Source organism: Hypanus sabinus, chromosome 20 (genome assembly GCF_030144855.1).
Source record: "Hypanus sabinus isolate sHypSab1 chromosome 20, sHypSab1.hap1, whole genome shotgun sequence".
Lineage (NCBI taxonomy): Eukaryota > Metazoa > Chordata > Chondrichthyes > Myliobatiformes > Dasyatidae > Hypanus > Hypanus sabinus.
Window position 1 is genome coordinate 42,385,503 of NC_082725.1, and position 13,287 is coordinate 42,398,789.

Below are 13,287 nucleotides of genomic sequence, written 5' to 3' on the forward strand. Positions count from 1 at the left end.
ATCCATCCAGAGACATCATGATAATTTAAAATATTAACCTATTCATTTTTAATATTTAAGAAAGGGATTGCACAGACCCTCCTGCTTGATGAAATCAAAGGCATGTTGAAAAATATAGTGGCTGATGCTAACATCCACATTTTTCTTGTCATACTGTGAAGGTCACATCTGCCGTTCCTCTATCGGGAAGCAGCTCTTCGCGCCTGTGGGAGTAGAGAAAGATTTTGACCTATGACTTTCCCAGTGCCCAGCTGTGAAAGGTTGGGTACGGGGCTTTCAACTCCATCCTGTAAAAACCTGGAGCTACAGAAACTCTGAAGCCTCATTCCTGGGAGAGGAAGGATCTTCACCTAGATGAGCTGTGATGGTCTAACCTGAGGACAACTTTAAAGACTGGTCCAGGACAGAGGACTCTGGTGAGCTGCTATTGGCAGTCTATGCCCCAAGAGGGGTGATGGGATAAGTAGCTAAATAAATCTCCCATTGGAAGATGGTAGGGAGGCCTCTCGGTAGTTATGATAGTTAGACTTGTCTTCTTTCTTGAAGATGACCATGATTACAGATCTTCGAGATTCCTTGGTATTTCTACTTCACAGGTTTTGAAAAGATTGTACCGTTTGTAGATTCCTGACTAGAGCTATACACTGCTGAGTTTTAGGATTTCAGCATGGATGTTATCTGCTCCCATGTCCTTGTTATTTTTTAATTGGGATAAGGCCTTCTTAATGGTTAGAAGTAGGAGGAATGCTGACTTGAGTAGGCTGAAGTGTGTTGAAGACAAAACATAATTCTAACCAATAGGACAACATAACCAATCTTAGTGAAGTTTTGTGTCAAAGAAGGCGGCTTGGTTGTTGCAATACTTTTATCACCACAATGTTGCTCCTCACCTCCAGCAAACATCCACCGGGGTGGGGCTAATCCTCAGAACTCATGGGGCACTGTTCAAGTTACAGACTGCTCTCCAGAATCAACAGCACTCAAACCTCTGCAGTTGAGCCGAGCCTTACAATCAACATTTACAAGGCAAAGACCCTCAAACAAATATCCTGCTGCATTACTTTGTCTTCTGATTGTAAAGGCTGCTTCCCATTGACTGGGAGCCATCTCTCATCTCAGTGAAGGTAGTCATTGTTGATGGAATTCACTGTTGCTGCCGATGTAAAAAAGGCATTTGGAGGTTTAGTATTGACAGGCGATTGCTGACAGTACTTTGATACTTACTAATGATCAGTCTGGGTTTCACTAACACTACTTGGCTCCAGCATTCATCGCACTCTTGATCCGAACATACACTAAGATGCTGAGTTCCAAAGGTAGGGTGAGAGTGACTTTCTTTGAGATTGTGGCAGCCTTTGACTGCATGTGACTGACGTCAAAGGGGAAACACAGCAATGGTTGGATTCATGGCCCACACAAAGGAAGATAGCTGTGGTTGATGGACGTAACCATCCTAGTCCTAAGAACCACTGTAGGAGTTCGTTAGGACAATGTCATAGGTCCAAGCGTCCTCTTCATAGGGACATAGAGTCATACAGAAGTACAGCACAGAAACAGGCCCTTTGGCCCATCTAGTCCATGCCAAAACCACTTAAATTCCCTACTCTCAATGCCCTGCACCAGGACTACAGCCTTACTATTCATGAACCGATCCAAACTTCTCTTCAACACTGAAACAGAGCTTGCATGGACCACTTGTGCTGGCAGCTCATTCCACACTCTCGAGCACTTTTGAATGAAAATGTTTCCCCTCATGTTCCCCTTTTAACTTCTCACCTTTCACTCTTAAGTCATGACATCTGGTTGTATTCCTCCCCAACCTCACAGGAAAAAGCCTGCTTGCATTTATCCTATCTATACCCCTTCACTAATCACTTACCTTGCATTTTAAGATCAGAAGTCTGGAAGTATTGAATTCCATCTCCACAGCAAATCAATTAGCCCAAGTTAGCATGCAGAAGGATGTGGCCAATAGCCTGTCATAACTAAAGATTGCCAAATATCATCAGTGCTGGGCAATGACTAATTCCAACAAAGTGCAGGTTAACTTATCACTCTTTACAAACTCTTGACTTTCAATGCTGTTACCATCATGGGCACGTTAATCAAACTGGATTTCCACCAGGTGCTCTGGTTTCCCCCAACATCCCAAAGACATGGTGCTTGTAAGTTGTGGGCATACTATGTTGGCACCAGAAGCAAGGCAACACTTGGAGGCTGTGCAGCACATACTCGACCTGTGTTGGTCATTGATGCCACGGACACATTTTGCTGTATGTTTCAATCTTTTGATGCACATGCAACAAATAAAGGTAATCTCTCTCCTTGAAACATTGACTTTCTGAGGATCACTGTTCACTACAAAAAAACTTCTGAACCAGCTACATAACTACAACAGTCTGTAAGAGCAAGGCCAAAGTCACATGGCAAATGACACCTGACCCTCCAAAGTATCAATCCCCCTAAAAGGAACAAACTGAACTATTATGAAATACTCTCCAATTTTGTAGAAACAGGAGGCTCTAACACTCAATACCATTCAGGACATTGCAATCCATTTGACTGGAGACCATGTACAATCTTAAACATTTGTTCTGACTGCCACCAGCACACTGTGGACCATCAAATTAAAAAAGTAAAAGTCTGTCCCGAGCCTTATAGGCTCAGCAGGCCGGTGTTTATGCCAGCTTCCGTGATGTGAAGTGACTGAGAGTATGAGACTCCCCCATCCCCCCAGACAGGATTCCAGTCTATCGCGAGGTTAACCCCCAGCATTTTGCCGGTACCCATTTTCAGCTGGGTGGACTGGAGCAGTGTGTGGTTAAGTGCCTTGCTCAAGGACACAACACGCTGCCTCAGCTGGTGCCAACAAATTAAAGCACTGAAATTATGCACTAAGGCCACTTCAACAGCCCATGAAGTCTGTCACCAAGAAGGCTATTTCCTTCATGTCACTTACTATTTGTCATGGTCCCATCTGGCTGTACCCCATCTCGCTCCTATTTCCTTGATTACGCCTTACTTCTAGTCATTAGATTCCCAATTGCTGCTAGTTCACTGAATTACAACATACCTAGTTTTCATCAGAGACTGCAGTAAAAGAACCCTGGCGTCACATATACTGGTTGCCAGTTCGTTGGTCTTTTCCTGTGTGATAACTTTGTTTCTCGACCATTTAGAAGTGTTAGTTATAAGTTCAGCTCTAGTTTCAAGATATTCCATGAAAACCCCGTCTCCGTGTCAAGACTCTATATCAGAGCTCCATGTCAAGATTCCTCCTGGTTATCTGTTCCACTTTTGTGACTGCAAGTACCTCTCAACCCTCTCTCTGTGTTTGTGTCCAGCACTTGGGTTCGCCCCCAGTCACTCCATGTAACACTATTCTGTCTCAGAAATAATATACTGTTCTTGGAATTTCCTGCTCAAAGACATTGGGGGAGCTCCTTCAACAGAAGGAATTCATTGGTTCAGGAAGGTACCTCACCACCACTATCAGAATGCCTTATCTATAATATAATAATATGCATATTCCATAAATGAACAAGAAAAACCATTGTACTTCTACATGTACAAACTAATGCATAACAATCCTTAAATTGTGTTGTGTTTATGCTTGGTTATGATGACAAATGTTGATGGTTTCCTATCTTATCCAAATTTTAAAAAGTTTTAAAGTTTTTCAAGCAACATATAAAGTGCCATTAAAATTTCAACTATCCCAAAAAATAGGATGCTTCTTCTCACCTCAAATAGTTTTACTTGTTGGTTATGAAAAAGCAAATAGTATTTTCTTTTATCAAGCTGAGCACTGGGAGCAAACAATTATCAATGAAATCCCTAGGAGCATGTCCAAACTGAGATGGCAAAGCTTACAAGTTACAGTTAAATTAAATCTTGTCAAATCTGCTTTCTATTGCCAATTCTTTGTCAATCCTCTTTAGTAATGGAACTGTGAACATTGATCAGCTGACAAATATGCTAGACTTCAGTACAGAGCAAAACAGGTAATATTGCACTGTGTCACACTATGTTCTCTGGCTCTTTCATTTGTTCCAAAGGTGAGGCTTGAAGCTGCACAGGAACATTACACTTAAAGAAAGTGCATGTTTTGGGGGTATTCTGAACATGCCCTTAAATACTCAGATTAAAGATAATCCAAATTAAATCTCTATTATGTCATCAAGTGCATAGTGTATGGCAGTTTAACTTGTGGTCCTTACCCTTCAGGACCTAGTCATTTGCTTCTCCAAGTCAGGATAGCATGTCACTGTTTGTGGTATTATTTCTTTTTAGCTATTTTGACTGATTTTCAGCTGTGTGCTACTGGTAAAATTATAGATTTATTTTCAGAGCTGCTGTCTATTTGAAGGATGTTAAAAGTGTGTGATAGACAGTTTTAGGTAACTACTCTATATATTAAGGTGCCCTGAGATTTATACTTAGTGGTTTTAATACATAAGGATAAACTTCAATAGCCATAATCATTTCCATGTATTAGGAATTTGCTGTGGTTTGTTGGTGCGACTTGCAACAAAAAACATTTAATAATTGTTAAGAATAAAGAATTATTGTAAAATTAAGTTAGAGGTTAAAGAATGGATATGGAATAAAATATGCATACGTATATACATAAACACCAGCATTTATTTACAATGTAGACAACATTATAAAAAGTGGCATAGTGACTGGGGTAATAGATAGAGAGGGTGAAGGGAGGCTATGTAGAAAGACTCATCAAATTAACTGCTGGGGCAAAGAAACTTTTATGATACAAGGAAGTTTTTTTCTTGCTTTAATAGCCTTGTAGTGCTTTGCAGAAGGGAACTTTTGGAAAAGTTAGTTTGCTGGGTGAATTGTATCCACACTGATCTTTCTGTCCTGCTGCTTTGTCCTGGACACATACAAGACTGGCAAAGATGGTAGACTGCAGCCAATAACTTTTTCTACTGGCCTGACAGTTCAGAGTAGTTTTTGTATATTGCGACAAGACACGGCACCAAAACAGACTGTAATCGCTGATGTGAGGATGTTCTCTATGATGGCTGTGTAGAATTGTACCATGACATTCTGAAGAAGATATTTATATTTAGAGTATTTTTAATATGTATAGTTAGAATATTTTGCCACAATATCACATCAGCCCAATTGTAAGAGCATCTCCCAGTTCTTGATTTCCCCCGTCAAAGGGAATAGAATGTACTGTGTCACAAAGTACATTTTTTCAAAGACAAAATTTAAAGAATAGCTGGATCAATAGACAATAGGTGCAGAAGTAGCCCATTCGGCCCCTCGAGTCTGCACCGCCATTCTGAGATCATGGCTGATCATTCACTATCAATACCCAGTCCCTGCCTTGTCCCCATATCCCTTGATTCCCCTATCCATCAGATATCTATCCAGCTCCTTCTTGAAAGCATCCAGAGAATTGGCCTCCACCGTCTTCCGAGGCAGTGCATTCCACACCTCCACAACTCTCTGGGAGAAGAAGCTCTTCCTCAACTCTGTTTTAAATAACTGACCTCTTATTCTCAATCCAAGCCCTCTGGTATTGGACTCTCCCAACATCTGGAACATATTTCCTGCCTCAATCCTATCAAATCCTTTAATTATCTTAAACGTTTCAATCAGATCCCCTCTCAATCTCCTCAATTCCAGCGTGTACAAGCCCAATCTCTCCAATCTCTCTGCGTAAGACAGCCCTGCCATCCCAGGAATCAACCTAGTGAATCTACGCTGCACTTCCTCAATTGCCAGAATGTCCTTCCTTAAACCTGGAGACCAAAACTGTACACAATATTCCAGGTGTGGTCTCGCCAGGGCCCTGTACAAATGCAAAAGAACATCCTTGCTCTTGTATTCAATTCCCCTTGTAACAAAGGCCAACATTCCATTTGCCCTCTTCACTGCCTCTTGCACTTGCTCATTCACCTTCATTGACTGGTGAACTAGGACTCCTAGGTGTCTTTGCATTTCTCCCTTACCTAACTCGACACCGTTCAGACAATACTCTGTCCTCTTGTTCCAGCTTCCAAAGTGGATAACTTCACATTTATTCACATTGAATGACATCTGCCAAGTATCTGCCCATTCACTCAGCCTATCCAAGTCTCCCTGTATTCTCCTAACGTCCTCCTCGCATGTCACACTGCCACCCAGTTTAGTATCGTCAGCAAACTTGCTGATATAGTTTTCAATGCCCTCATCTAAATCATTGACATAAATCGTAAAGAGCTGTGGTCCCAATACAGAGCCCTGTGGTACCCCACTAGTCACCTCCAGCCAGTCTGAGAAACACCCATTCACTGCTACCCTTTGCTTTCTATCTGCCAACCAGTTTTCTATCCATGTTGAAACCCTGCCCCCAATGCCATGAGCTCTGATTTTACTCACCAATCTCCTATGTGGCACCTTATCGAATGCCTTCTGAAAATCTAGGTACACAACATCCACTGGCTTACCCTCGTCTAACATCCTTGCTACACCCTCAAAAAACTCCAACAAACTCCATCAGAAACTATAGGAGCTCCTAAAAAAAAACAAGGTACAGTGAAACCCTGTTATAACGTGATCGTTTGGGCCCATAAAATGTCATCGCAAGAAAAGTGGGATCATGCTAATTCAGGGTTCAAGAAAATCAGCGTTTAAACATTTAGGTCAATGTTGACCTAAAACACCCCTATTTTCACCCTATTTGACCCATTTTTTGCACGTTTACCTTCTGGCAAGTAAATTACCTTTGAATTAAAGAATTCCGCAAATAGATCGTTGTTTTTACTGTAGAAATTAAAACACAAATTAATTTTTTGTAAAGCTTTTTTAATATACAAAACAACAAATAAAAACATTCAAGAATATTAGCAATCATCATTTACAGTTTATTTCTTAAAAAAGTGATCAAGTGTTCCTTGCTTGAAAATAGCATGTCGCTGGCTGCGAGCGAAATCTAGAGTGCTTCTGAGTTGGAGGTTTTCTATGTGGTCCACCTCCTGGGCCTCCAGCCAATGGAGGCTAGCCTCGAGGTGTTCAATGGCTTCAGAATAGGATGGGAAATTGGAAGGCCTCCTGAGCAAGTTTGAACGAACCACTCGTACAGGGAGTCATCGAGGCTGACATCCTTGGCTGTCTTCAGGTGTTTAGCTTTTAGTCCTGCTTCTTCTTCAACTTTGCAAAGCGATGCGCATAACTTTTCTTCGTGAGATTTCCAGCCATGAAGTGTTGATTCCAGTATCCCGAGGTCTCACGCAACTTTTAGTCTTGATCACATCAAGTGCGTGAAGCTTATCTTTCACAGAAAAAGATTCTCTTTCTCTAGCAGTTCATTTGCAAAAAAAGGTCCAATGACTCACACAAAATGCTGGTGGAACGCAGCAGGCCAGGCAGCATCTGGTCGAGACCCTTTGTCCGACTAACGGAAAAAAAGAGGTAGTAAGAGATTTGAAAGTGGGAGGGGGAGGGACAGACCCGAAATAATAGAGGAAGACAGGAGGTGGTGGGATGAAGCCAAGAGCTGGCAAATTGATTGGCAAAAGGGATACAAGACTGGAGAATGGGGAGTATGGATTGACAAGGACATGGAGTCCAATGACTCATCGTGTTATATCCAAATTTGCATTAACTCAGGGGTGCGTAAAATCAGGGTTTCACTGTTATTCATATAGAAACTTGCAACAAACAAGGGATTTTATGTGTAAATTATAGGCACAGAATCATTTTTGGTATTTTAATCAGTGTGGACACAAAACTTGTTCGGCAAAGGAATTAACCAGTCACTTCCATTCTGCCGGACCAGATCTGAAAACAATTGTCACATCACGGACAAACACTGATGCTGCCCTTAAGCATTTACACCTTAGATTGCATCTGGTACAATTAATGAAGGCTAAGACCATTGAAATGTACGATAATATATACCAGAGAGAAATAAAAGAATAATAATGGATTTCAGCTTCTCCAATGTTAACTGCAGTCTTCCAATCAGCATTACACAAGTTGCAAAATTAGCCATGATGGCCAAATACTAATAAAAGGATCACTTAGAAACAAGTTAATTGGGTATTTTTGTGTTGCTGCGATAATATCATAATATGGAAGAAGACACCTATAGTAGAGTTGAACTCCATTTTGATAATATTGGAAGTGAACCATAAACTTCATGAGGAAGAGAGGTGAAGGTTTTACCTCCATGGCCAAAGTAATCACTGTTTTTCAATCAAGCTCAAAGGTATATGAAAATGCAATGCATGCCACGCAGAATTGTGGCACCAAAGCATGGGTCAGTATTCTAACTTTGCAATAATGAACACTGATTGTTGTCATTAACTGCAGAAAAATAAACTCCTGGGAAGTTAACCTGAGCAGCAACATACATACTGGCTGTGTTGATATCTTATTCATCACAAGCGCACAAACAACTCCCTGAGGCTACATGTTTTGACAGTGAAACAAAGAGATGAGTAAATATGTCATGACTAGCACTGTCATATTATTAGGTCTACCACTCTGCGGGATACCTTGTCAATGAACATTCCTCACGGTTACACAGCACCCTGCCAGTAGATTTGGCAGGCATCTAATTATACTTGCCTAAGAGATTGAAGGTGTTACAGACAGCACAAGCAGTCTGCATGAGGCTCGGATGAAAGACAAAACTATCTTCTGCCAGCAACTAACTAGGTGTTATTCCATGAGGTATATCAAGCAGAGCCTTTGTGTTCCACCTCGTATTAGATTTCCTTTGGCTCTCATTGTGCGATGTGCCAGCAGCTCTGTCACCACTAATGGTGATGAAGTGGCGATCATTGCCAAAAAATAAATTGCCCTCTTCACCTTTCATTAGTTACTGTGCTTTGCAAGTGGATATGCTGAATAGGTACATCCAGTTGGCACTTTAAAAGTCCCCTATGAGTTCTTCACCAAATAAGAGAAACAGTTTCATATTGAAGGATCAGATCTTCAACGGGGCATTTTGCAGTTTGCCTTCGTGTGATTATTTCAAAGTAAATTTATTATATGCATCACTATATACAACCCTGAAATTCATTTTCTTGCAGGCATTCACAGTAAATGCACGAATAAAATAGATCAATGAAAAACCGCACCCAACAGGACAAACGAACAAAATGCATAGGACAACAAACTGTGCAAATACAAAAAGAAATAATAATGATAATAAACAAACAAACAACTAAATAAATAAGCAATAAACATCAAGAACATGAGATGAAGAGTTTTTTTTGAGAGTGAGTCCACAGGTTGTAGGAAAAGTTCAGTGATAGGGCGAGTGAAGTAGAGGAAAGCTTCCGGTTCAAGAGCCTAAAGGTTAAGGGGCTATAACTGTTCCTAAACTTGTTGGCTGGTCCTGAGGCTCCTAAGTGAGAGGCGAGTATGGTAATGGATGTGGGGTCCTTGATGATGAATGCTACTTTCCAAAGACAGAGCTCCTTGCAGACATGCTCAATGCTGGGGAAGGTTTTACCCGTGATGGACTGGGCTGAATCCACTACTTTTTGTAGGGTTTCTCATTTCAGGGCACTGGTGTTTCCATGATGCAACCAATCAATAGTCCATTCCATTTTTTTTCCGGTGATACAACACAGAGAAGGGTTCTTCCGGCCCTTTGAATCACACTGCCCCAGCAACCCCGACGAACTGAATGAACCCACCCTAATGATGGGACAATTTGCAATGACCACTTAATCTGTCTGGTATGTATATGACCTGTGGGAGGAAACTGGAGCACGTAGGGCAACCTGCATTTTCCAAGGAGAGGACATACAGACTCTTTACAGACACTCCGAACACAGGAGCAGTAATAGCATTGTGCTAATTCTATGCTATTGTGGTGCCCACAGTACATTTTAGGGGACGTGCCAAATCTTCGCAAACTACTAAAAAAGAGGCACTGCTGTGCATTCTTTGTAATGGCACCCACATACTGGCCCAGAATGAATCCTCTGAAATGATAGCACAGAGGAATTTAAAGTTGCTGACCCTCTCCACCCCTGATCTCTCGATGAGTGCTGGCTCATGGACCTTTGGTTTCCTTTTTCTGAAGTCAATAATCAGCTTCTTGGTATTGCTGACATTAAGTAAGAGGATGTTGTTGTGGCACCACTCAGCCAGATTTTCAAACTCCCTCCTATATGCTGATTTGTCATCACCTTTGATTTGGCCAACAATAGTGGGGTTGTTAGCAAACCTAAATATGGCATTGGAGCTGGGCTTAGCCTCACAGACATAAGCATAAAGTGAATAGAGCAGGGGGCTGAGCACATAGCCTTGTGGTGCTCCTGAGCTGATGGAGATCGTGGAAGAGATGTTGTTGTCAATATAAACTGACTGGGGTTTCCAAGTGGAAAGAATGAGCATCCAGTTGCACATGGAGGTACTGAGGCCTAGGTCTTGAAGCTTGTTGACTAGGTGTGAAGGTATGATAGCACTGAATGCCAAGCTGCTCGAATTCCACACCTCAACTTGCCCATCAAACTCCTGGTAATGTCTCACTTTCAGTTAACGCTTTCTCAGTATTTACTGAGTCTATTTCAAAGCAAGGCATTGCTTAGCATTCATTGCTCCAGCTATTTTTCAGTCGGAAGACTTGTTTCCCTGACCGTCACATAACTTGTTTCTGTTATTATCTTAGAGCTACTGGCAGTACAGTACAGCATGGCCAACAATATTGCACTGATATTTTAACCTACTGCAGTGTCAACCTAACCCTTCCCTTCTAAGAAGACCTCCGTCTTTCTTTCAGCTATTTGTCTATATAAGATCTCTTCATGTATCTGCCTCTACCACCAGCCCCTGCAGTGTGTCCTTGCACTTTCCATTCTCTGTAAAAATATACTTCTGACATTCCCCCAATACTTTCCTTCAATCACCTTAAAAAATATTCTCTCTTGTAAGCCATCACCAAGCTCGGAAAAAGGCGCTAGCTGTCCACTCTATCTATGCCTCATATCATCTCATACACCTCTTTCATGTTTCCTCTCATTCTTCTTTGCTTCAAAGAGAAAAATCCAAGTTTGCTGAACCTTTACTAATAGATATGCTCTCTAATACATATTAGAATCTCCTGGTGAATCTCCTTTGCACTCTCTGTAAAGTTTCTGCATCCTTCCTACAATGAGGCAACCAGAACTGAACACAATACTCCAAGTAAGGTCAAACTAGAGGTTTACAGTGCTGCAACATCAACTAACAGCTCTTCAAGTCAATCCCATGACTAAGGAAGACCAACACATCATATACCTTCTTATTGGCCCTATCAACTTACACAGCAATTTACAGGGTTCTATGGACTTGGACCCCAAGATCCTCCACACCACTAAGAACCCTGCCATTAACATTTAATCTGCCATGAAATTTGACTTTTCAAAGTGCATCAATTCACACTTTTCCAGACAGAAATCCATCTGCCATTGTAGGTCATACAGAACCTGGAACCTGCTCAGTTACTCAGCTAGATCATAGGTGATTGTACCTGAAGTTCTTCACTTTCCTTGATACACTTATTACCTAAAAATTCTATTTATTTCAGCCTTATTAGCTGCAATTGTGACATATAAGAGAAGTTGCCCCAATTTTTTTCTGAAACACTTACTGACTTCATTGCTAAATGGCCTGAGTCTTGTGATACACTTTAACCAGATTACTCAATCTGTAAAAAGTAAAAGTAAATTTATTCAAAAGTAAGTTCAATGCCTCATTCTGCTAACTTACCACTCTTATCCACTTTTAGCATCACCCCCAATGATACATAGAACTAAACAGATCAGTACTGACTCAGGAAGAGTACTTTAATTTTTCCTAACATTTTATTAATAAGAGATCCTATTTGTCATAAATTTCCATAACCTCAAGGTCATCTACTTGGGCCAAGATAAAGAAAAAAAAACAAACTGCTGGGAGAATGTAGCAGGTTAAGCAGAATCTGTGGAGGCAATGGGCTGGTCAATGTTTTGAGTCAAAGCCCTGCATGAGCACTGATGCAGTGTCTCGAGCTGAAACATTGACTGTCCCTTCTGCATTCACAGATGCTGCTTGACCCATTGAGTTAGTCAAGCAGTTTTTTTTTTGCTCCAGATTTTGGAATCTTGGTTCCTTTTGTCATCAAATGTTTGATCACAAAAACTGTATTTATATATAAGAATGACAAATCTGATGGAACATCCTAAAGAGTTTTATCCTGAATTAATTTCAGATGGAGGAAAGGAAGTTTCATTTCCAACTTCGGGATATTTAGAGTACAGAAAAGAAAGAGAATCTGACCTGTAACCAGCTCCCTGATCTCCACATCAGGAGTCTTCCGAAGCAGTCGCACCAGTGCTGGGATCCCACCACAGTTTTTCAAGGCAATTTTGTTGTCGTCATTTGCCTTTCCATACACCAGGTTCCTCAGGGCTCCACAGGCACTGCGATGAACTTCTTGCATCCGATGGTCCAAAAGGTCTACCAACAACTGGATTCCACCTTGTCTTCTTATCTACAAGATTAGTTTATTTATTAGACACTAATAATTAATCCTCTTAATAGAAATAAATGTTCATAAAATAAAATAATCCTACGGCTTAACAAATCCATTCTAAACATTTAAAGTAACAGCAAGATGGTTATTTGAGCATTAAAAACTCACTCTAAATATATTCTTTTGAAAAGCAAATGTATTAAAATAAATATGTCACCATATACCTAAATTGTATACCAATGACTTTCTCACAAAATCAGAATGATCAATTCCTGCTATAATGAGTTATTCAATTACAATCTACTGTTCCCAAGTTGTGGTAAATGTGATTAGTATAGGTAGTTATTCGTCCGCCATCATTAATGAGGAATGGCCATTTTTCTGAGCTGTTTGACTCTGTAACTCTGTTACAATTTTAGAATAATGCCGAAGTATATTTTAAATCTATTCAACCAAGCAAATGGTTGAGCATCCTAGCCAAATGGATGACTCTCCAATGGTGCATAATCTTTCAATATTGCCCTCTTCTGGATCATATACTTAATTCTCAGGCAGAGCTTGAACAGTAATTAGCAACACTATTAACAATCATGTCAGAGATAGAACTTAAATAAAGTCCCTTAAGATAATTTCTCTTTATTCCACCCAGTAATGAAGCCAGCTTCCTTGAGTTGCCAATACACCACTTGAGCATCCACCATAAAAAAGTAGAATGAATTATGGGTGCATTCAGAATGGCTGCCTGAAAGGAGGGAAAAGGTTAGTCTGCAATTGGGTTCTAGGCCAAGCGAGTACATTGGTAACCTCACTTGAAAAAAAAT

The 13,287-nt window shown here is 40.7% G+C and overlaps 1 protein-coding gene across 5 annotated transcripts in view; it reads right to left on the reverse strand.

Annotated features, from left to right (window-relative positions):
- The window catches only part of LOC132378460 (catenin delta-2-like), a 1,187,639-nt gene that overhangs the window by 144,144 nt on the left and 1,030,208 nt on the right, over positions 1 to 13,287 (reverse strand). For all 5 annotated transcript variants that reach the window (XM_059945388.1, XM_059945390.1, XM_059945393.1 and 2 more), the window contains one exon: positions 12,271 to 12,484. In XM_059945388.1, coding sequence (XP_059801371.1) covers positions 12,271 to 12,484 — 214 coding nt within the window. The remainder of the gene's footprint in view (positions 1 to 12,270; positions 12,485 to 13,287) is intronic.